The sequence below is a fragment of the Pteropus medius genome, unplaced genomic scaffold (assembly GCF_902729225.1).
Source record: "Pteropus medius unplaced genomic scaffold, Ma_sr-lr_union100, whole genome shotgun sequence".
NCBI classification, from domain to species: Eukaryota; Metazoa; Chordata; class Mammalia; order Chiroptera; family Pteropodidae; genus Pteropus; species Pteropus medius.
The window spans coordinates 17,399,995-17,424,805 of record NW_024349796.1 but is presented as its reverse complement, the minus strand read 5'-3'; the positions used below and the strand labels follow the sequence as shown (position 1 = coordinate 17,424,805).

Here is a 24,811-nt window from a genome sequence, read left to right as displayed (position 1 = left end):
TTTTTAAATTTTTTTTGCAAGTTATTTGTATTTGTTCTCAGTTGGATCACTTGAGTCTTGTTTTCATCTAGCACAGTCTTTTTAGTGTCAAATGCGTCCACTTCTCAAATAAAAAAAAGAGGTGGGCACGGCTGATATTTAAAATCCCCCCGCCCCCCGTGATTTCACCAGCATTAGTAAGGAGACTCAGGCACCTCTGCTGACACAGTATAAAAACTCTTACGTTACTGTCAACGGTATTACAATAGTTAGGGAAACAGTGGTACCGCATTACAAGTACAATGTTGTTTTAAATCCTAGGTCCTTGGAGTTCTAACAGGAAGTAGTATTTAGAAGACTCTTACCTTCCAGCTTCATTCCAACACTTAGACATTTTTGAAACCGACAGTAAGGACAACGCTTTCTCTGTGTTTTGTCTATTTGGCAGTTCTGGTTTTCTATACATGTGTACCTTTTATTGTTTTGGACTGTTCGCTTAAAAAAACCCTATAAGACAGAGAAAACAGTGAGACATGTTACAGATATACTACCCGTCTCTCCATTGTTTCATTTAAGGAAGTCAGCAGTAAATCTTTTCATTGCACCGTTTGAGCCTCTATGTGGGTCTGTGGTTTGTTTTACATTTTAACAAGATGAACCCCCAAAACAATGTCAGGCTAGAGTGGAGGTTTTCCTGGCATCGGAGTTATATTCCTGAAGAATTACATCAAATCTTGTGAAGATCTGGCTACACACCATTCCATCTCAACAGTCAGAAGAAAATACATTGTATATTGACCAGTGCCTTTTTTTTTAAATCTGTTTTTCTATTAACCTTCGTGTCTAGATAGCAGTATTTGTGATGATTGCACTGTTTTTAAGTAGTCTGATATAATTTCAGCGAGAAACTATTGCAAAACGCCAGTGGAAAAACTGAATAGCAAAACATCTCAGATCTTTTACAAATGTCAACATTAGGTAGTTAAAATCAAAAAGATTTAAAGAGCAAAATGGGAACATGTTCACAATTCCACCAGAATGCATTCCAGTATGAGAACTCTGTTAAAAAAAAAAAAAAAAAAGATGAAACTATGGCAAAGCATGTACAGCAGAGAGCTGAATTTTAGCAGCGTACGCTTTCCCTATATTTCACTCAAGAAGTTAATTGAAAATAAAACCTGTAGCTTTACAATATAATTACAGCTTTACCAGGATGCTATATTCTTTCTGTTTATCCAACCAGCCATAAAGTGAAACGATCTGACTTTGTTATCGAGAATGAAGGGGTTTTCCTGGCACTGATTTGAGTAATTGTACTGAGTTTTCTACTTTAAAAAAAATGTTAAAAAACAGCGAGTATCAAATTTACTGGGAATATATAAAAAACATCTGAGATAAATCCTTAATGTCTAGTTGATATTATTAGTAACCACGTAGTCTATTTTATATATTAAAACTCCTTGCATTTAAATAGGTCATATAATATATTTATGAAACTATTATAAACTATGATCTGGTCTCTTGGGTTTTTTTTATGATATAAATTTCCAAAAATCTTAAAAATTATTTTTGGAATAAATCAGGATGAAATCATACAGTTGGGAATTTAGACTTTTATGTCTGTGGATAAAAAATGTTTAGACTTGCAGCACAGAATACTCTGAAGTTAAAAGGTATTTGGGAAATACTTTGTCATGTTTCCTCTCAAGAACAGCGAGGCTTTAAATGTATATAAGTCAAGCAAAATCAATATTTGGGACTGTTAGAAATGGAGAAGTCTTCCTACAGCTACATCACTTCACTACAATAAAATACCTCAAAGCCACGAGAGTGGCAAAGTTTTCTAAACAGTATACATTTCTTTGCCTTTCGAATGAAACCAGACACGTTTCTAAGGCTCAGCTCCCTGAGACTGACTCCCCTTCTTATTTTAAGCTGAGTCTAAAATGACAGCTCAAACTTGGCGTCAACAGGCAAGCCCACGGCGTATGTGTGTTCTGAACATCCATGCTATTTCTCAGGTAGGGGCGTGTGAGCTCACCTTGCAGCTTTCACAGGTGAGGAGCCCGTAGTGGTACCCAGACACTTTATCTCCACACACTGGACACAGCTCTTCCAGGTCTTCGTCATAGGAGTAATTCACCATTTTAAACTGAGACGCTGAAAGACGAGAGAAATGGACACGCGCGTCCAATTAATTTCCTGGGTAGGTTTTTATCCTGTGATGAAAAGCATTTGGATGATTGGTGGGCAAATGCCACCGGGTAAAAGATAAAATAAAATTTTCACACAGGTGTACTTAAGAGAACTACTTTTTTTGCGGTGAAAGGAAAATAGCTTTTGGCATCAGTGAGCTGCAGTTCATGTATTTTTTAAATTTAAAAATAGTTCCAACGTCTTCTGTTAAATATTTCTGTGCTGGACACAAGTCTGCAAAGCAACCAATCAGACTAGAAACAGGAATCGCCTCAAGTAACAACTTTGGATCACTCTGAAATCTCCTCAAAGTTCCTGAAATGTCACCGTGGCCCCGGGAAGGGAAACAAGCAGGGGCTATGCGCCCCCACTCTTGAAGTGAGTTTGCAGCAAGCACCTCGCTGATAAGGACGGCGACGCAGATTCGCAAACACTTGGCCCAGAAACTCAGGCCCCAGAAACCTGGTCGTCAGCAGCCCCACTTCACCGACAGCCTGGGGCTCGCAGCCCTGGGCCCCGCCGGCCTAGTGCAGAGGCCACTTCCGTGGGGACAGGGCTCCCGGTCTGGGTACTTTCATCTGCGCCCATGTGAAAATCTCCTGAAAAAGGAAAAGGAAAAAAGGGAGGACGCCCGGACGGGGGTGGAGAAAAGAGGAAAAGAGACACAGGAGGGTCTGGTTTCCTCGCAAAGCATTGAAGTCCTGTAATGAACCTCACATGTTTCCGACCATCACTGCGAAATGTAAACACCCCGAGATCGCCCTGTAAAGTTACCGAAATCAGGCCGCGGGGGTCGGGTGACCGTCTTGCTCCGCCGCAGCCCCGGCCCCGCCGCGGCGTCTCGGCAGCGGGGAGGTGGGTGTCTGAGCGCGGGCACGGCAGTGGCCAGGAGGCCCCGGGTCATACCGGGTCCGGTCCCCCTGGGACGCGGCGCCCACGCGGCGGAGACGGAGGGCGGAGGGCGAGGGGCAGGTCGAGCCGCCGGCACCGCGCGCCCTCGGGCACCGTCCTGTGAACCCCGGGGGCCACTCCGCCCTTGCTCAACTTCAGCCAACACCACACCGGCGCGCAAACAGCGAGTCCCGTTTGTTTTAAGTTAATCAGTGGCGTTTGCAGAGGGAGCGGTGGGGGACCGGGGACCGATGACCGGCCAGTTTCCTGATTTGTTTACCGAAAAAGAGAAAAGTAGTACTCACCCATTCCCAGAGCACCCGGCCACTGTCGCCACAGAGGCCCCCTTGCCAATGACTTGCTTTTCCCCTCTCTGTCTTTTAAGTAAAGTTCTTTCTTCTCTTAAGGATTTTGCGGGACCCCGGAAAGGGCTGTGGGGAAGGAGAGGTGTCACCGAGCTCCCAACATCGGCCGGCTGAGTTGAGCCGCCTCTCGCCGACGCGGAGCCCGGGGCCGGGGCAGAGTTTGGGGACGGGGATCGGGGAAAAGGTGTTGGAGCAGAGCTGGTCCCCGCGACGCAGAAATTAGGGGACGCTGCGTGCGGTCCTCCAGCGACGCCAGCCTGGGTCCGGCCCTCAAGCGGGCCGCGCTCGGTTTGGGGGGACCTGGGGCTTTGGGGAAGGCTGACGGTTTGAGAAGTTCCTTTACAGCCCCATCTCTCCTAAAGCTCATGACTATTGTTTGAGGCATGTTTTAGAGACTGAAGAAAAGTGCGCTTTGCCGAGTGTGTTTTCTGGTTCCCTAGGGACCCCAAAGTAAACTAACTTAGCATCCAAGGAGCACAGAGGCCGTCGGTACCCACCGCGGGGATCCAGCGGCGAAAATTCAGAGACAGAGGCCGTGCGGGGGGACCGAGGCCGCGGTGCGACACCCGGGCTCCTTCCAGAGTTTGCCGGGTGCTGTTACCCAGGCTGGGGTTTGGAGAACCGAATCCGTCGGGGACAAAGAAGTCCCCGTCTCGAAAACGTGGAGGGGACCGTGGGGGCCTTGGACAGCCGGGGCCGCAGTGGGAGACGCGCCGAGAATTCTCGTCTCCCGAAGTCGGCAGCGCGGCGCTGTCCCGGACCCGGCAGAGTCCTCCCCAACCCGTTGGGCTGTGGCGCGTCCCCAGCTGAGACCAAAGCAAACGCGGGAATGAGTCCCCGTCCCCAGGGCGTGCTCTCGGGCCGCGTGGCCTGGAGGCAGCCGTGCCCAGGCGCTTCGCACGCTGCCTTCGCCCCCGGGGCTGCGCGCGGGACGCGCGGCTCTTCCGGAGCCCGGACGCGGGCAGAGCGAACTCTGCTTGGGGGCGGTCGGTCGAGTAGGGACGCCCCGCTCGAACTCTGCGATGGCATTTCCCTCCCATCTCCCCCAAACCCTCTTTTCCTGTCTCCCCGACTTCTGGCTCCGGCGTCCGCCGGAGTCGCTTGGAATCGCGCGCCGGGAGGAGCAGCAGGAATTTCCCCTTTGGACCCAAGAATCGCGCCGGCCTCGCGGGCGCCCAACCCACCGTCCCTCTCGGCTGCTGGTGGCGGAGAGTTTCGGACCCGGCTTCCCGGCGCCGCGCCCCCCCACGTCCCACACTTCGCGGGGATTCCAGGTACCAGCAGGAAAACCCTTTGGGCCACCCGGGACCTCCCGTAGCTGACGCACGAGTTAGTCTCAGCGTCCTCAGCCCAGGCGACGTCCACAGCCCTTCCTGGAGGACCGGAGACCCCAGGATGGCGAGGAGTAACCTGCCCCTCGGCCTGGCGCGCGCCCCCCCCACAGCCGCCCCCTTGGCCCGGATCTCTGCGCCCACACCTCCCCGGCCCTTTCAAGTTCGTCCACCGGGACGGCAGGAAGCGTTCCGGGATCACAGGCCCGCACATCCTGCGCGCGGGAAGGGGCGAGGATGGAAGGGCACGGGCGACTCTTCCTAGCATTGTCCCCTCCCCGGCCCAGCGTCGCCACGACCAACTTCTGAAGGCTCCGGACAGCCGGAGCTCGTGCGGCTGTTTGAGAACGCGGCGAGAACGCGGCCCGCGGGACCTCGCCGTTTTGTTAGCGCTCGAAACCGGGAAGATCACTGGACCCCGCGGTCCCGTCCCACCGACTGCGGACCAGGCTGCACCGCCCCGCCCGTCCGCGGGACCAGCCGGAGCACGCGGTCGGGATCGACTTCGGTCCTCCCGTTCTGCCTGCAGGGCTGCAGTCGTAGCCCGGGGCGCGCTTGGGCTCCGGACGTGCCCACCCCCATTCTAACGCCTAACACCAGCCTTGCTGGGGTCACCTCTTGTGCCCTCCACGCAAGGGCACTAGTTCCCTGGCCACCGACTGCTGTGACTGAGACCCTGCTCGGGTTTCCAGGGCGACACCCCACGTCTTGGAACGACCTTCCCTTCCCACGTCCCTTCGGCCGAAGCCGCCGGCTCGGGTTGCCGGGGAGCTGGAAGCGCCTCTCAATTGGAAGCGGCCGATTAGGCATCGCGTGGAGAACCCCCCACCGCGCACGGTTCGAGAGCCTGAAACTTCGGTGCCGGCCCTGCGGCGGGGCCTGCCGCCTGCGCCGTCCCCTCCAGGTGCGCGGAGCGCGGGGCGCGGTGGCCGCCGGAGCCCGAGCGCCGCGCCCGCTTACCTTGCATGTTTTCCGGCATCTGCCCCTGGTCCCCATGCGACCGCGCCAGTCCCAGGGCTTCCGTTTCCACTTTGGGCAGCATGACAAGGCGGCCGCGGGCGGGGAGAGGGGCTCGGTGGCGTCCGCAAGACCCGCACCTGGGCACGGGCGCCCGGATTCCACGCCGGCAAGAAGGAGGCAGCGCCGCCCGGGGGGGCCTGCTCGTCCGCTTGCTGGCAGGAGCGCGCCTCCGCCGCCTCCCGGCTGCGCGTCCGGACCCTGCGCCCCGTCCAGCCCCGCAGCCCCGGAGCTGTCCCCGGGCCGCGAGGCGGAGACAGGGGGCCGGAGACCCGGCGGAGAAGGCGCCCGGGCGCGCGGACTCGGCGAGGGCGCAGCTGCCTGGGGCGCGGATCCGGGCGAGCCGAGCTCCCGGCGCGCAGCGCGGGCGGCCGGGGAGAGGTGCTGCCGCCGCGGCGAGGCCGCTGTCGCTGCTGCGGGACGGCTCGGAGACTCCCGCCGCTTTTCTACAGCCCTGGTCCGGAGCGGCAGGGGCGGCGTCTCGCTTCTCCTGTCTTTCCGCCCCTTCCCCGCGCCCGCTCCCTCGCGCTCGCTGTCACAAGTGCGGAGTGTGAAGTTCCAGCCCCGCTGTCCTGCCCCCTCCACTCCTCCGGCGCGTCCGTGCACGGCCCTTTCCAGCCCCGAGGGTGAGGTGCTGGAAGGAAGGGGGGACGAGAAGGGAGGTGAGGGGGGCCAGGGGCAGGGGAGGCTGGGATGAGGGGTGATGACAGTGACCAGGGACACGGGTTCCGGACTCGGGGTCGGACGCCAACGCCAGCCAATGAGGAGGCGGCGCACGCCCGTGCCTTAGCCTGCCCCAACCTCTTCACCCCGCCTTCCCCCCTCCCGCCGCACCCTGGCCCGGGGCGGGGAGTGGATGCTGCCTGCTGGATACAGCGGGCGAGCGGCGACCTCTGTCTGAGCAAGGCGGCTGCGGATGAAAGGCTGGGGCGGCAATTTCCGCGAGCGGAGGGGCCGGGAGGGGGGCGGGGACGTGGGGGTGCGCCCGGGAGCCTGCGTGGGGTGAGGGGCTGTGTGTGGGGGGGTGTTCAACACCCATTCCAGTGACCTAAACGGGAAGAGACGTTGAATTCAGCCGACCGCCCTTTGCAGAAGCAGAGAGGGTCGGCTCCCCGGGGTCTGGCGGGTCCATCCACACGACACTCAGTCCGCGGAGAAGCCCCGCCATGGGCCCCGGGCGCCCTGGAGCGGCCCAGCGTCTCCACTCACGGAGGCGACAGGCACGTCGCCGACAGTTCACTCCCTCCCGGTTTGTGCCCTCTTCCCTGGGTCCTTCACTTTCGTACAAACGCTTCCCCCACCCCCACCAAGATTATCTCGCGACAGACTTCCTCAGCGTTAGTGACCTGTGCTTCCACAGAGGACGCAAACGCCGCCTGGGCTTTCCTTTTTCACTCTGGTGTCTCTTCAGTGGCACGAGCCACAGAGGCCCAGAGGCCCAGCACTTTTTAAGAGTTTTAAAGTGCCATCTGTTAGGCGAATTTATCGGCCACCAGCCCAGGCACTTCTCACAGGTTTTCAGATTTCATCCCAGTGACATGTCAAACGCCTTGTCGCAGGTCCTGATTTGCCTCATACTCAGTGTCTGCTCAGAGACTGGGTAATCATCGGAACCCACGTGAGAAGGGGGTATTTGAATCTCAAAAGACCTGAATTTATTCTATTTGAATGGCAGAGAGACCACACACGCAAACTGCCCAGTCCAGAGAGATACTCCAATCACTGCTATGCATAATACACGCTTTTATGTGAAATGGGTGGGTTGCCCACGCCTGACAATTTAGATACTGTTGGCTCTGGACACTGACGTGTCATTCTGCTTTTCGATATATATTGTGAGTCTAAGTTATTTAAATTTAAGTATTCATAGCATCTTTGGATTTTATGGAAACATTTAAACTTGGGAGTGGGGGTGGGGCGGAAGTCGCCAAAGGGATCTGGCTTAAGATGCTCAGATTCTCCTGATAGCAGCTAGTAACCTTGCTAATCTGTCTCCAGGATTATTAGACTCCTAGTTGTTTTGAGTATCGTTGTGGATTAATATATATATATATTTCTGAAATATATATATATTTCAGAAAGGGCGTTGATCTCAGACCTCAAATCGAGGCTTTGCAGGAGAACTTTGAGAATCCGTTTAGCCCAAAGCCTGAATAAGGACAGCCCGCGCCCACCCCAGCCAAAGAGCTCGTGGGGGCACTCGTGTGCCGCCTTCCCAGCCCCAGGCTGGCAGCTCAGCAGCCTTCAGACTCTCCTCCTCTGGGTGGGGGCGAAGGTGACCGTGGGGTGGGGGGCGCGGGGGGAGAAGTCAAAAGGCTGAAAGTGGAAAGACAGGTTGACAGGACGGTGCCACTGCGATGTGGCGAAAGCCCTTTGCCTGGACTCGAGGCGGAGCCTGATTAGCCCAGGGCACTTGGCGCTCACCCTCTTAAGTCCAGGCCAGCCTGCCCCCCAAGGACGAGGAGTGATGGCGTCGGAAGGCCAGCCGACCTTTATTTATATCTTCACAAAAGGCGAGGGGTGGTGGGGAGTATAGGCGCAGGCACGAGGTCTTAAAGCTCGCACAGTCTGCCCCCCAGGAATGTCCGATGCTCTGACAGTTCCGCCCAGGCGACGCTCTGCCGAGTCAGCAGGGAGCCCCAGGGCCAGAGAAGGCGCAGGGGTCTCCAGCCGAGAGACTTCCTCTTCCGAGAGCCCCCGCCTCCAGCTCCAGGGACTGGAGCGTGGCCAGGGCCGTCCCCACCCAGCCCCCCCCCCAACTCCCGCGGCGCAGGACGAGGCAGGCAGGATCTTCTCCTGGAGTTGGTTCTTGCAGGCCCGAGGGCACACTCCCCTCCCCTCCTGGCCCACCACCCATCACTCCACAAAGGGTTCAGGGGAGCGCAGACATCCCAGACCTAGGGAGCGCGCGGTCCTCGGCTTCCGACGTCACGCGCATCACTTCGCTCGGAGCGCACCCTGCCCACACCCTCTGAGTTCGTCCCGAGCACTCACTCAGGTCCTTTGACCCTTCAACCCCGGAGCTGGGGTACCTGTTTGCCCGTGACGGGCTTGCCTTGGGGTGGGCCTGGGCATGGCCCAGAGCACCCTCCCTAGGAGAGCAGGAGAGGAGCCCAGGTCGCCGGTAATGCCCTGCTGGGTCCCTGGGGATGGATCAGGTTGCAGGCCCCGCACAGTGAGCGGGAGGGGGGAGGGCCCATGTGGTCTCAGAGTTGAGGCCCGAGGCGCTCTGCACTGACCCACGTACACGCCGACCGGCCGGGAATGACGAAGGCCCGCGGGAGGGCAGAGCCCCCATCCTCCGCCTGGGACACTGCCTCGGGGAGGACCGCGCCCAGGAATCCACAGGCCAAGGGCAGATCCGAGGCCGGGGCCCGGGAGGCGGGCCCTCCGCCGAGCTTCAGCCGCCCACCGCCTGCCAAGGTGGGGCGGACCTCCCTCCTCTCTCCCCCACGTCCCCCACCTCCTTTTCGACGAGACGGGTCCCCGGGGCTTGTCCTTGCGGGTTCTGACGGTCTGAAAGCGTTGATTGACGGCTGCAATTATAAAGGCTGATGGCTCGGGGAGGCTCCCGCAGCCTTGATGAGCGCGGGAAGCGCAGGCTGGCATATTTTATGCCGGCTCAGCGCTGCGGGGCCGCGCGTGCAGCCTGCGGGCTGCAGCCAGGCGGTCTCCCCAGCGCGCCCACCTGCGAGGACCCGCCGCCGCGCTCTGCGCCCGCGGTGCCGTCCACCTGACCGAGAGGTCTTGGGCTCAACAAATACAGGTCCCCGCGGGGACAGAGTGGAAGACCTACCTGTCCCGCGCGCCTGGGACGGGGAGGGCGGGGACCTCGCAGGAAACGTGCCAATCTACACCCTGGGAAACAATGTCTAACCCCGCACCCCAGTCCCACTTTTCGGTTTTTAAGAAACCAGAGTGATGACTTCTCCCATAGAACGCGTACAATGCTCGGCCCCAGGAGAAACCTAGAGTTTTTTTCAGAAAGTCTCTAGAAGAATCTCCGGAAGAAACCGCAGTGGCCGGTGGCCGGACGGGAGAGGGCGGCCAGCTCGCCGGCCCCTGACGCTCCGCTGACCAGATTCGTCCGTCCCGCCCCCTCGAAGCCACTTGGCTTTTCTTTGACAATGAAGTTTAGCGAGAACTGCGGGGTCCGCTCCGAGCTCAGCGGGCCGGCTTCTCCCGCGCTCGATTTACGGCTGAGGCTTAGACGCCAGAGCGCCCTGCACGGCACCCAGCGGCACCGACCTGGCCGTGGCCTTGAAAAAAATAAATGGGGCTGGGTGGGGGGTCGTGCCGCGTTTAAAAGACAACATCCCTTTGTGCTCCTGTGTCGGAAACTGCGCACGACGTCACCTCAGTCACCGGGGCCGGTGTAGACCTACCTCACCGATGCCGGCGAGTGGCATCGATTCACGAGCACATGACAGGCCCTTCATTGGTCACAGCCCGTCTTTACTGGGGAGGAAGTGCGAGGAGACGCAGGGACCTGGCTAAGCGGCTCCCACGCCCTCCTGCCTTTGCCCCTAGGGAGAGAAGTCCCGGGAGTCGCCAGCCTGGCGGGTGGCGGGTGGCGGGTGGCGGGTGGCGGGCATCTGCTGCTCTTCGGGTGGGCTTCCCCTGTAGCGGTGCGGACTCACTTTCTGCTGGGCGTTGTCCCCACCCAAGGGTCCAGGCCCACCTTGGGAGGGATGGCAGCCTTCCTGTGAGCCGCTGAGGCTGCAGACAAAATGCCAGGTCGGTGGTCCAGTGTAACCCACCTCTTCCTCTTTGTGATTGAAATGGAGGTGAGTCAGCTTCCACTTAAAACTGGGACACTCAAAACTGGAACCGCCCCCTGTCCAGCTTCGGGACAAACCAGAACAATGGCGACCTTGTGGAGGCCCATCCTGGCACCAGCAGGACCCCCGGCGCCAGTGCAGCCAGCCCAGCACCCCTCCCCCATCCCAGACCCCCGGCCACACCTGGGCTAGGTCGTCCCCGCCGGCAGTCACGTGACTCCCCCCCCACCAGAGGGGCCGTTTCCTGCGGGAATGCTCCCGATTCCCCCAATCCGGCAGCACCAGGTGGACCTTCGGGGGCCTTGTCTTGGGGGAGCCCTGAGCTAGGGGTTCTCGTTCTCAAGGTCAGGGTGCCGGCAGCGCAGAGCTGAGCCGTCCAGCCATTGGGGGCCCTCTTGGACAGCAAAGGACGCGAGGGTTTGGAAAGGCGTGACTCACGCTGGCACCGTCACCCGGGCTCGCGGCGCGGGAGTTGCGAGTGTCCGGCGTCGGCTCCTCCAACCTCCTGACAACTTTTGCGACTAGGAGGTGGAGGCCGGGCCGGGGACAAGTTCTTTCACTTTCCCTGCGTTTCTGGTCTGGAAACTGGGAAGTCGCTTCGGGGGCGCCGCGCCGGGTTCCAACCGGTTTTCTTTCCAATCCCGTGTAGACTTGGAGGAGGTGGAGCCTGGTGGCCTGAGGCTGCGGGGGGGCCAGGTCCTGAGCCAGCAGTCAGCACCAAGGTGACAAATGTGAGCACCGGCAGGGATTAGGGTCTCTCTGCAGGGGACACACTGGCTTTGTCAAGAGCACTTAAAAGTGGAGTGCGCGCTCAACGTCTCTTCCTCTACCCTGACCCGTGACACCGCTGACGTTTGCTTCCAAATGCACTCACTGCGACCGGTTCCCTGTCCCCCTGAGACTCCCTCACTCTGACCAGAAGATGCGCTGCTTTCCCCAGCGCCCTCTGACCGCTGTCAGGGCTGCAACAGACCAGCGAACTCCCCCTGAAATGACATCCTTTTCAGGAGCCCCAGGCCCTTCCCACCCTGCCCTGCCAGGGGCCTCTGGGTGCTGTCCCCTGGGTGCTTTCCCCACCTGACCCCACCTGTCCCTTCCAGCCCTTCTGAAGTCTGGGGCATCTAAATCTGATTCCCAATGGAAAAGGAAAAGGGAGGCCAAAGCCATTTACACACATCTTTCTTAATCACCAAAATGCCTTTGGGAGGGAAGCAGGAGTGGACCAAGTTTTTAATCCTAGTTCCTTTATATCAGTAAGGACAGGTAGGTCCCTGGAGGAAAGAGCATGGGTTTCAGAATCACACCGGGGGCTGTTTACGGCTCGCTTACTGGCCAAGCCGAGTGGGCCTGGGTCAGTCCCTGGGCCTCAATGATCGCACTTTGTCATCGGGGCAGTGGGGTCACACAGCCGCCTGAGCCGGTCAGGATAGCTGCGTCGATGCCGGTGGTGAAGGTGGCTGTCCTGTCTTGCCTCTCTCCTAACTGTGCCCATTCACCTCTCTGCAAGGAGCTGACTAGATGGGAACCACCAACTGTTCTGAGGTCCTCACTAGGGTGACTGTCCTACAGTGCATGACGTGGTCCTCGGGGACCAGTCGTGTCACCCCCAGATGAAACCTCTCACCAAAGAGTTTATGCCCTCTGTATTCAGATTACTTGGAGTTTGAAAGTTAAGTATGTCTTTTCTTGTTTATCAATCCCACAAAAAAACACCGAACAGAGCTCCCCTCAGAACGAAGAAAGGGGCAGCCTTGGTGAAGTGTCAGGCTAATTTCAGTCGCCTGGTCCCCTAGGCGGGCTGTCACGCTCACGCTGGGCCAACTCTTCCCCAGACCACAGTGCCTCCAGACTCCTGAAGTTCCTTGGAGCCACCTGGACTTCTCAGAGAAGTTTCTGTCCCCATAAGGAGAGTGGGGAAGGGCAACCCATGGAAGTAGCTCTCTCTGGAGGCAGGCTGAGGACTCGGGGAGCAAGCCGTCCGATGCTACCCTGGAGAGTGTGCTGGCAGTGTTGGGGCAGTGCGGGGCCTCCAGGCGGCAGTCTTCCCAGAGCCCTTCTCCAGCTGGGCTCAAGTTCAAGGCTGGATCCAAGATAACCCTGGACATTGTGTCTAGGCGGAGGGGGCGAGTGAAAAAGCACCGCCAAGTCTCTGTCCTCCCTTCCTCCATGAATTTCTCTCCATTTATTAAGAGGCATTAAAGAAATCCTTTAACTCCGGCCAGGTCCAGACCTGTGGGTGGAGGCCCGGGGAGGGGATCTGAGAAGCACTGTTTGGGACATGAGCTGGCTGAGGAGGGACAGGAGGCAGCAGACCTTACTCAGAAGCTGGGCTTGGCGACTGGCATCTTAAGTACACTGTAAATAAAGCCAGCTAGAGGTTAGGGTGACATAACCCGCTATGACGCTTTCCAGTGCAAGATATCTACTTTCAGAGGTCCTTATGGACACGAGGTTTTCTAGAGGTTATCACCGGAATAAAAGCAGCCCCAAGGCGCCAAGGGGACCAGAGAGCAGCTTTAGGCCCCAGTCTCAACACAGTGTCTGCATTGCGCGTGTGCTGCCCTCAGCTCGCGGATAGGATTCCTGTGGATAATATGCAGCATTGTACTGAATGTATGTGGTACCGTCCATAAATGCACTTAATTTGGAGAATTACATAAATTTACTACAGATAAAAGCATACTTTTGGGCATATTGCAGGAGGGTCAATAAATACATGTCATAATCCTGCCACACAGACTTGGCTCTTTGGTTGCTATAGACAAGTATTATTTTTCTCTCTGTTTCTGTCACTTAAATTACTACTGTATATCACGCTGTAAAATCACCATTTGGGAGAAAGAAAAAAAAACTTAAGCCAGAAACCGAGAGTCTGGACAGTACACCGGAGCCAGGTGGCCCTAAGGGACACTGGTTGTGACCCGAGTCTGCTGCCCTTACCCCCACCTCCCCGTGGCTATCTGGCGGGTAGGCGGAAGGGACAGCGTCCTCTGGACTCCACTTTTCTCTGAGTGCAGACATTTATACACATTTTTCATGCAACTGCCAACGTGCGCAGAAGAAAACGTGCCCAGCTAGGACGCACAGAGGCGGCGTTTCGGATAAAGCGGCACATTTGCTAGCGCGCCCGCAACTGCAGGAATGTAGAGTTGGAAACCCCAAGTGACCTCTACAGACCTTGGGCTCAGTGTCGCGGCGCACTCCACACCCCTACCCCATCTCCAAGCCGCCCAGGGTCCCCAGACCCTCCGTACAGCCGCCCCCCGTGGGTCTGTCTGCCCAGTGGCGGCGCTGGGCCGTCGCCCCCAGTCCAAGGGGCAACTCGCCTCCGGGATTGGGGCTCAGCCCCTTCACCCAACTGTTGGGTCCTAGGGCCCCACACTGTCCCCTCCTCCTCTCCGGCAGCCTTTTGGCTGAGTCTGTCTAGCCGAGGACCCCGGGAGTGACCCCGTGAACAGATGGACTCAGTGTCAGCAGCCAGCCTGGGTGACTAAGATGTTGCAGACAGGGACATCTCTCAGCCACCTGTGGGGCTGCGCTACCAGCGGATGGGGAGGAGAGCGCCTGGGCCGGGAAGGGGCGGGCGGCCGCGGACACGCACCGGAAGGAGGTCCCTTTGACCGGAAAGTTGACTGGGATTCTGTCATCCCGGGACCTGGCGCCCGGAAGTGCCCGCGCAGGTTTGGGGTGTTGGGGAGGCCAGCTGAGCGCCCCCTCCGGCGCTTCGTGTTGAGACCAGTCTCTAGCTGCCCCTCCAGGGGGGCGGTCATCGCGCGGGTTCCCCGCCAGCCGATCCGTGACCAGCAGGTGTCCTCCCGCTCAGGACCGACTCGCCTGTCCCACCGCAGATCCAGGGCGGCGGGGGACAGACGGTTGTCCCGTGGTTGCCCCGCGCGCGCCTCCGGCCACTCCCGACCCTGTCTCGTCCGCGTCCGCCCGTGGCCTGAGCCATCTGCGCGCGGGCGCGTCCCCGAGTGCGCGCCCCTGGCCCGAGCCACTGGATGCCCGCGCGGCTCCCGCCCGGAGGGAGCTCGTGGTCAGCGACAGGAGGTGACATCGGTTCGCGTCCCTTTCAGCCCCTTTTTGGTGCCCACGCCCTTTTGTCCGCAGGGCAGTCGCTTCCCGGTTGCCCTCGGCTTGTCCTCCCGAGCGTTCTTTTTCCTAAGTCCAGGCCAGTTTTTGCAACCATTTCCTCAACTGATATACTTTAGGGTGTAGCGGGCCCATAAAAAAAAAGTCACTGCACCCGGCGGCGTCAGCTGGTTTTCAACCAGAAGGAAAAAGCTAAGCCGTGGTTTTCCTATTGGTTCCAGTAGGTCGCAGGGGACCCCAGCCCCCAAGCCGAAGAAAGTGCTAGAGGGAAGCCCCCGGCCGCTGACTGCAGACCGCTGGGACCCTCCTCCCTTAGCCCTTCACTGCCAGGGCTAATTGAATGTGTTCTTGCTGTGACATTAAGTTTGTCACTCCATTTTTTGTTCTTTTGAAAACTGGAAATTAGCTTTATATACTTATGTTTATAAAAACAAGACATGGTCATCATTTTGAAAAACAAACAGTAACCCTTAGCTTCTAATCCTTAACTAAAGGTATAGTATGATTTTCTGTTGTTGTTGGCATGACTTTTGTTTGCCAGAAAAACAAAAGATTTTCTATAGTATCTGCGGCGAATGAGACACCATACTGTGCTGTGGCTTGAGACTTCACAAATATTGGAAAGCTGTTAAAGTTTGATCAGTGATCGATCACTCCATATGGTTAACTTGTTTCCAGTTATTCAAATTTTAGCTTATTATTTCTGATTAAAAATTATCAGAAAATATGAGGCATGAAATTGACATATTTTCCCAGCTGTTTTAGGTTGATAGAATGACATCCAGAATGTCATTAATGGCTGTAATGAATAGTATTTGAAATACCCATTTGCTTTTTTCCAACCTCAAGGAAGATATATGTGTCATATATACATGTGCTTATGTGCTTTTAATGAAGACGATAGGGAAAGCAAGTGACTTATACTAAATACATCGATGAGACTAAATTCCATGTATTCGTGTAACAGCAAAATATAAATAGATGATAAAGAAAACAACTCCGACTTACCAACAGATGTGAGTCCATGCTTTAGAGATTCTTGTATGTCCCCAGTGTCTGCATTAGAAGACATTCTTATTGAAATCACAGGTGATCTTTTGACTCAAAGCAGAAATCATTGATCATGAGAAAAAGTGCAGCTTGTCAAATTTTGTGGCCTTGGGGGAGGACGCATCAGACAGCAGTGACCCTTAGTGAAAGTCATGAAAAAGAAAAAAAAAAAATCAAGAATTCAGAAAGTTACAAGCGAGTTGTCCCCTGGACCCTGTACTTTTTCCAGCATTAGTGACCTGCTGTAAACCATGGATCCAGTTTCAGGATGGTGTCTAATCAGAAAAATGGAAGCTTGCGATAGGCTTGGACAGATCACATGACTCTGCAGGTTGATAAGAGGACCCTGTTATAAAGTGACAGCAAAAGAGATAAGAACTCTTGGCAGATAATGGCAAAGAAATGATTAACTCAGAAGTGGAGAAGCGCTGTGCAGCAGAGTGGAAGGCTGCAGAGCAAGGGGTCAGGAGATCATCCTTAGCGGGCAAAACTCCGAACAGCTTATATCCACCAGCTGAGCTTAGGCTTGTGACATACCCTCTTGATGTCATCACCTCTTTGCACAGAGGAGGTCAGACTCGCTCTTCTGACCTCTGTAAATATATTTTAGATGATAACATTGGCAGATATTAATTCTTTAAGTGGCGACTAGAGATATGATTGACACTTTGGAACACCACAGATAGCACTCGCAAGCGTATGGTCACTTATTTATTCATGTTTTGCAGACCAGTGTTTTCGTCACGCCTGTTCATTAGCCGAGGCATTAACCTGAGCTTGTTTGTGCATTGGTCAGTTGATTAAAAGGGCAACCTATCTCTTCACCCCCAATAAAATAAAATTTAATGCTGTGAGGCTAATGCCGGCGAAATGATGAATGTGTAATACATTTTTTATAATTTTAAAGTTATTCTTTCCTTGAATCTATGGAAAAATCTGGATCACGCTTCACCAGGAGAGAATTATTACTCAAATGACCACAGGTCATTTTAAGCTCTTGTCAAATATCCCTTTTGTTTTTCAAAGTAATAAAATCTGGGTTCTTAGAGCAACACATATCTTTTCCCATGTGGTTTTCTTGTTTTTTTTTTTTTTCTTTTGCTATCCCCCTGATATTCTCTTTGGAAAACCTCAAGTGTTTACATACTGCGCTTCCATCATCAGAATTGTAGTTTTAGGGGATTAGATTTGACTACGTTTAATAGAAAAACCAGAAAACAGTTTAATAAGATTTCAATAGGACTTTTCTTTTTCTCGTACAAAAGAGTTTCAGAGGTGGACAGTCCGGGGATGGTTTGGTGGCTCTACAAAGCTATCCTGCCCCTCGTTCTCTCCTGTTTACTATCCTCCATGTTCCAAAATGCCTGCTAGAGTCCCAGCCATCACTACCAGGAAGCACATGGAGGGCGGGGCGAGAACGCACGCTTCTCCAAAACACGTCTTGAAGGTGCCACGTAAGCACTTGGCTTACATCTTACTAGCAGAAAGTAGGCGTTACTCGTACTTAGCTGCAAAGGAGGCTGGGGAAGTAAGGTGTTTTAGCTGAACAAGTAAATGTGTATTTTAAAGTAAAAAGGATTGGGTGATTATAATCACCTTTGTCAGTTCTTTGCTATTATTTCTTTAAGTAATCAAATGATAATGTGGCACAATACTAGAAATATACTTATGTTTATGTTAAAGGACATATGACTCTCCAAAGCAGATGTTCTTTTAAAAATCATTAGGACCCCCAAAAGTTGTTTCTTTTGTGAAGTATATCTATTAGTATTAATTGTATTAGAAATTAAAATTGAGAAAGTAAAAAAAATTATCTATGAATACATCAATTTATTTCCTTTTATTAAGATAACAATAAACCCGTTACATGTTACTACAAATAACACATTTTAAACTAAAAATAAGTATTGCAGAGCAAAATAATTTATAAAAAGCAGTATTTTCACAAACTTTTTAATGTCTAACTTGATAAAAGACAGCTGGATTTGTGTCTGCTTCTGCATTTGGCCTGCAGGGGTATACTGTTTTGGTTGAAGTATATAACATATGATTTTCAAATAAGAAGTTAGAAAAAGGAGTATTCTAGTAGCTTTTTCAGATAATTATGGATGTTTTTCTTTGATATCACATCCAAACTCTACAAATGGTATTTCCTAAAGATTAGTCAAAATGTGAAATCTGAAACCATATCAACCTATCTTGTGTTTCAAAAGCGCGTTTCACATATACACAATTTCGTTACACCTTATACTGGTAATTTGGAAAATATAGGTTCATTAAATTTGGCAAACTTCCTTCACAAGACCCTATTTCATTAGACAGTGTCGAAAATGTTATTCACTGATATCACTACAGGGAAGCTGTCAAACACGTTTCCAAAATACTAGTTTTTACTTTGAAAACCTGAATTTTAACACTGAAAAAAATTGCCATCAGATTTTTTTTTTTTTAAGTAACAGATTCACATCATGCATATTTGTCTCCCAAATACCCATGTCTAAATAACCATCACATGTCTGTCAGTCATTCTAAAAATGTAAAAATAACTTTCCATAAAAAAAGTGAGATCGGCTCGCGGCTCCAACAAACACATCAGTGCTTTTCTTGGACAAAATGTACAAAATATGTTTTTGTTTTTTGTTTTTTTTACAAAATGTACAAAAAGTGTCGAGGGAGTATAGCATTGCTAGGTTCCTAGTAACTCCTACTAGACTTTTTAAAAACGCTATTTGCTCTTCGTCAGTCTCTTACTCACTTTCCTGTAGAGCCGACTGGCATGCCGAAGAAATATTACATTAATGAGTTACTCTGGTCTTTTGAAGCTTATCTGTCGGGCTAATTGAACAGAAATAGATACTCAGCACTTTGTGAGAAATGAACATATTTTTGTGAAAGAGGGCTGGAGTAACATTCACATGTGACACAAATCACAGGTGCTCTGAACTCAGCCCCAGTGACAGTGAATAAGCAATTTATGTTCCAACTGTGCCAGGGAAAAACTTGAAGTGAATCACAACCTCAGTTCTTATGAATTATTTTTCTCAATCAAGGCACAGTCGAACCATCTGGGGAGCCGGGGTGGGGTGGGGGGCGCAAATGTGGTCATTCTCCATGACAGGATTCTGTTTTAAACGTCTTCACCATCCCTGCAAACACCAGATACCACCACATAGCACTCTATACTGACTCACATTTATAAGGATCCGTGTTTATTGTGGTCAAACATTATTTGCTAGCTGATTTCAGAAAAGATTTGTAAATGATTGACAGATAACTAATGGAGTCTTTGCCAAAATCCAAGAGGCCTTCGACAATGTCATCTGAATCCATATTGCGTGACGACATTAAAGTTTAGTTAATGAGTTGCAGTCGCTGCAGACCTCCCTAATATATACTCCCAAGACGTTATGACATGCCAGCGGGGGACTGATGTCCTGTGACACTGGATTTCTGGGGCATCGTGCACGAGCGTGGGCCAGGAAGGCCCTCGGAGTATGCCTACAATTTGGGTTTATGAAGAACAAGCCCCCCAAATTGCTCATCGTTTTGATTGCACCCGATATTGGAGAGTTTACAGAAAACTTAGAAATGCTGAACCGGTTAGTTCCTGTCAAACCATTGCTTTGTTTTCGCTTATATGTTTTAGTAACAAAGGAGTTAGTCAGTTAGATTTTATTGAGGACCTGGGCTCGTCGGCACTTTAAAAAAAGAAACAGCTTCCTTCACAAGCCCCCAACCCCCAAATTATATAAGATGGTGGATGGCAGATTTGGGAACGGAATGACTAAGCAAAGATTTCTTCTCATTCTTTTCAATAACTGTGGGAAATGTGGCACCTGGCAGGAAAGATAAGTGACTTTTACACAGTACTATATGGCCAGGTAAATATTCCTCACTTTTTATAGCACTAATAATTAAACAGAACCTTGCTCAATCTTTTGGCAATCGCGACGTTTGAGACTTCGTTCCTCTGTAGTCTTGTGTCGAGTTCCCCGCATTTATCACAATCTATGATCTACGTCTGATGACTCATGGCTCCTATCTTTATTTAGAGTAGAGGAAATAAACTCGGTGCCATTTTGTTTCCATTTAAGGCCTTTAAAAACATTTGGGTAAATAACTAAACAATCTACCGCACATCCAACGCGATTGCCCCCGGAATCACGCAGTAATTATTTTTAAAATACGGACCCACAGAATCGATGTCGGAATTCTTAGTTCATGAAATGGAATATTATGTATTATATAACATTATCTGGTAGGCCACATGAATAAAATAATCTTTCAAATCATAAACGTCCCTCTAGAATGAAATATTTTATCTGGGCGAATCTTATGTGGGGCCGTGTGACTCGGTCTCGAACGTGTTTCAGTTATTCTGGTACACCTTGCTTTTTCCTTCTCAAACCTCTGTGAAAAAAAGAAAAGTTTAATAGATAGATAATGTAGAATTTAAAAATATCGATTCCTTACACAGTTTCTCAATCCCTGATTAGTGGAAACGTCAATCTACTGACTGTAATAAAATAAAGGCATCAACGAACGTATGTTATATTTTCTTTGATATTTTGAGGAAGGAAAGATAAAAGCAAAAAAGAAAGGATTAATTGAAAAAAACTGAAGGTCCTTAGAAAGGTTATCTTATACTATATGCAATTGAAAAAGCAGAAATAAATGGGTTTCTAAGAAGTGGGCTTACTTTCTACTTGTTATTTTTATTTCCATGAGTCTAACAAGTTATACTCTCAAGCAGTACGTAGATACTGATGTATTTTAGATTTCTCGTGTCCTTTAGCATTTCCTAGAAAGTCACAAGCTATTCAATTTTTCTATTTTTAACCAATAACTAAGAGGAAAGAAAGTTGAGATTACGAGTAAATAAAAAAATTGGAATCGTGGTGAGATTTCAATTATCCATTCACTCGTTCATTAACTTCCTTTATCACCCAAACTTAATCGGACTGTGTTTAAATTTAGTGTCTTTTTGCCTGTGTTACGAGCTTAAAGCTTTATTCCAACCAATTATATTAATGTTAGAAAAGACGTGGGATTTAGAGCAGCTGTTACTAGATACGATTTTTGAGGAGTCTGTCAAGCTCTTTGACCTCTATGGACCCGTGCGTCGTTTCTATGTTTATCGAACACATTCTATGCTTCGGGATCTCGGCTACGAGCTTCGAAGGCACAGGGTGCAGGGTGGGCCCAGGCTGCCCAGCGGGCAACTCCGACTTTTGGGTCCCCGCTGTGCGCAGGCGCTGGGTTGAGTTGTGACGCGACGGGTTCCACGGCTGATTTCAAGCGCGGAGTGTTCGGTGGACGGTCTGAATTCCTCCAGCGGGCAGTGAGCCCCCGGACTGTTTCAAGGACGAGCGAACCGGAGGGTCACAAGCTCCGTTAGTTGTCCTAGGTCAGCCGGCCGGTAGGGGGCGGAGCCTTGCGTCCTGGTCAGTCTGGCCCCAGCGCCTGGCCCCGCTGCCTGTTGTGGAGCTTGGGCCAGACCCGGCAGCAGTGATTGTCAGATGAGGTCAGGTGTGTCCCGGCGTTCACCGTGGCAAATTGCACAGCCAGCCTGGCTCTCTGTTCTGCCCCTTTTAACAGTTCGGCACTTGGTAATCGACATTCTTATGGGCCGTCTGGTGACCTGAAGAGACGAAGCCCTGCGGGAGGAAACCAGATCGTGAGGGTCACCGTGTCCCCTGGGAGCTGGCGGGGACCAAGCCGGGGGCCCGCCGTGGTCGTGCCCTTTTTCATCCAGTCGTGAGGCTCGCACTGTCTGCAGAGACACATCTGTCATCTCACTGCCCCTGAGTCATCAGCGAAAAGCAGAGAACCCCGGGACTGGCAGCAGACAGGGAGAGAGGCTGCTCCCCTTCCCAGGGGCGGGGGCAGCACAGTGTGGCCGAGAGGCAGGGGACAGCCACAAGGTAAATAGCAAAGGCCGAACCTGTTTTAAACAGGTGAGCCTGGCAACCTTCAACCGCTGAGGAGCTAAAGGTTAACACACTTGAGAATATGTTTTTTAAAATCCCAAACTTGAGCTTCAAGAAAGCCACAGTCCGGAGTGCCCGGGAGGAAAGGGCTGCTTTGTTTTTATTTTATTTTACTTTTTAATTTTATTTTATTTACCTTATTTTATTTTTAGGAAAGGGCTGCTTTAAGATGAAGATCTGAGCGTTTTGGTTGGGGGCATCGAGCTTCCTGATTGCGGTTCTGGAGTGATGTCCTTGGCAGCAGTGTGACAGGGAGTGGTTACAGCAGAGCTGCAAATGACCACAGCTCCTGCCAGCCCGATTCTGAGTTCCGAGTCGGACGGACACCTTTTAGAGGCCATTATCTAGACCGTCTGGCGGGGCTCCCGGCAGCTACAGAAAGTTCCAGCAGTTGGGCTAACTTCCGAGTTTTAAGTTTCATCATCCGTCCTTCAGTATTATTAAAATCAAACTCATGAGCAGTACCGAGACCTTACGCTGGGCCCCAGAACTGTCCTAGGCCTCATGGGGAAGCCGAGGATCACCACGGTTGGGCAGTGGACCGTGGACCAGAAGTGTCCTTGTAGTTTGGTTCCTCACTTGTGTTTGGCACGCTGCTGGATCACACAGTGTGTGCTAAGAAGGCGCATTTCAGGTCCCAATGGGACAGAGGATGCTAATTTAAAGAAGTGGTGTGTGTGTGTGCATGTGTGCATATGTGTGTGTGCATGTTTGTGCACATGCATATGTGTACGTTTATATATGTGTGTGCATGTGTATGTGCATGCATGTGTGTGCGTGTGCGCATGTGTGTGCATGTGTATTGTATGTGTAGTGTGTGCACATGCATATGTGTGCGTGTGTGCATTGTGTGCATGTGTGCATTGTGTATGTGTAGTGTGTGCACACGCATGCGTGTGTGCATATGTGTGCATGTGTGTGCGTGTACGCGCGTGTGTAGAGTGCTGGGTTTGTTTCCGAGGCCCCAACTGCATCCATTCGAGCTCCCCTCTGCTGGACGGCCTTGGGCAGGTCACTTAACCCCTCTGCGCCTCAGTCTCTTCCTCTGCACAGGAAGGGTTGCAGTTGTACCCATGTCCTCGAGGGATGGGGGGACGGGGTGGTCACTGGCTGCTGATCTGGCCTCAACTTGGGAGAATTAGGTGAGGTTGGCAGAGCACAGAAGACGCCCATGGGCGCCCCAGGTTATGCACCTGCTTCCTGCCTGTAAATGCCGGTGTCTGATTTTTCTAGGAAGGAAATGTCCTTCCGTCAACCATCTGATCAATGAAGGTGTACGAGGTTCGCCTAAGTTTAGAAGTGGGACTCGAAAGGCAGAACTCTTTGAGAAATGCTTGCTCATATGAAACAACTTTAGGGATTATAATTACTTTCTCGAAGAATGATTTTCAAAGCCATTTGAGAAGAAATTAGGTGTTCCTGATTTTGTCTTGTTTGAGATTAGTGAAAACAGCATTTAGGGATACACAATACTCTGAAACTCATCTTAAGCCTCAGCTGGGTGACGGTCATTATCCTAGGAGGCTGTGGCACAATTGTGAATTACCACAAATCTGCCTTAGTCCTCAAGCCACCAAGAGGTACAAAGACCTATTGTGCTGACAACTTTTAAAGTTTTATGGCAATTGCTATTATGTTAACACTTTCTAACTGTTTTACTAGATAAGTTCAAATGTGCTTCAAATGAAGCTTGTTAAAGAGATACAATTTCCAAAAACATTTCTGAACTTTGATCTGAACATCCGAAGACCTTCACTTGAATCTGCCGTAAACCTGTGAATTTGAAAACAATTCTTTTGGTACACCCAGACGCTGGGAAACAGGATCGCAAGGGCTTACATTTGAATTTCTTTGTGATGACGTTTTTTTCTTTTCTTCAACTTCAGTTACATCTTTTGTAAAAACTGGTTGCTGTTAAAAATTGGCTTTATCAGATCTCTGAAGGGGATGATGGAGAAAAATTATTCCAGGGCCCTTCATGGAATATTTAATTACTTTTCTACGCACAGGTTACACTTTAGAAAAATTTTCTTTACAACTCTTTTAATGTACATTAAATATTCTACTCTTTTCATCTTAGCTTAAAACATAATTCTACAGCTAGAGACGCACATGTGTACATGTGTGTGTGTGTATGTGCGTGTGTTAAAAACACTTGAATACTATCTTGGAATTTAAAGATTTTTATCACTTTGAAAACTAGCTAGTGTTTAATTTTATCATTACTATTCTTTTCTATTTTTTAAAGGGTTCATGGTCACATAGCTGACACAATCTGAATGTGATAAGAGCCACCATCATATTAACTATGAACTTCAAAGAGAGGGCCCAGAACTGGCATTGAGAGACCTTAGATGTAATACTAGTTCGAGAAATAAAAGTTGCCGCCCAGAGCGTGCATTCCCGCCTCAGCGCCTCTCAGAGGGTCACGTTCACTGGCAGAGTCAGTATCCAGCCTTCGCCGTCACAGGACGAGAGCTGGCTGCAGCGGAAGCACTCGGAGTGGGGTTGGGTGGGGGGGTCTTGATCCGTCCTCCGTGATTTGTCCATCGTGGGACGACTGTGCGCACAGACCTTTCTGGGTCCTCGAGTGCGACAGAGCATTGGCCGAATGGGGGTCTGTCCGAGGAGGCCGAGTCAGGAGGTCGGCTTGGACCTCCGGGTTTAATTCGGGGCGAGGTCTGGGGCTGACAGCACAATGGGAGCTGCCTGCCCGACTGGTTTGAAATCAATTGGACACATTGTTTGTTCCTCTGGTTTGATGTGCTGTAGTCAGGTCCGGACCCCTCGGCTGCTCTCTATGTGCCTGGTGTCTGAGGGCTCGCTACAGTTGCGACCTGTATCCGGGAACCACAAACAACGGGTTTAACCATTAACTTTCAAACCACCTTAAAGTGAATTCTTTTATAAGACGAGAATCATACAGGCCTCCACTGGTCGTTCAGAGGAAAAAGGGGGAAGCGTTCAGGTCGAACGAGGTGCTTAGGAGCTGGGAGCTGACCGTCCGGTTGCCCCCCACCCAGCAGAGGCTCCGCCTTGACCTGGTCATGTCGGGTCACCGTGTTCCGAGGACGTCCCGGTGTCTCTGGAGAACATCAGTCTTTCTCGAGTCGGTTTGG

General features: G+C 51.8%; 1 protein-coding gene across 3 annotated transcripts in view; it reads right to left on the bottom strand.

Annotated features, from left to right (window-relative positions):
* NR5A2 (nuclear receptor subfamily 5 group A member 2) overlaps window positions 1–15,922 on the bottom strand; it is an 88,302-nt gene extending 72,380 nt beyond the window's left edge. Inside the window, exons 1-3 of one of the 3 annotated variants that reach the window (XM_039883502.1) lie at window positions 15,661–15,922; window positions 2,021–2,139; window positions 345–486 (exon numbers count right to left, since the gene is read on the bottom strand). In XM_039883502.1, coding sequence (XP_039739436.1) covers window positions 345–486; window positions 2,021–2,139; window positions 15,661–15,724 — 325 coding nt within the window. In that variant the 5' untranslated portion in view covers window positions 15,725–15,922. Of the gene's footprint in view, window positions 1–344; window positions 487–2,020; window positions 2,140–3,371; window positions 3,391–5,722; window positions 6,065–15,660 lie in introns of those variants that run through there. The other 2 variants (XM_039883501.1, XM_039883503.1) reach the window with 2 other exon arrangements.
* Between the last annotated feature and the right edge of the window lie 8,889 nt (window positions 15,923–24,811).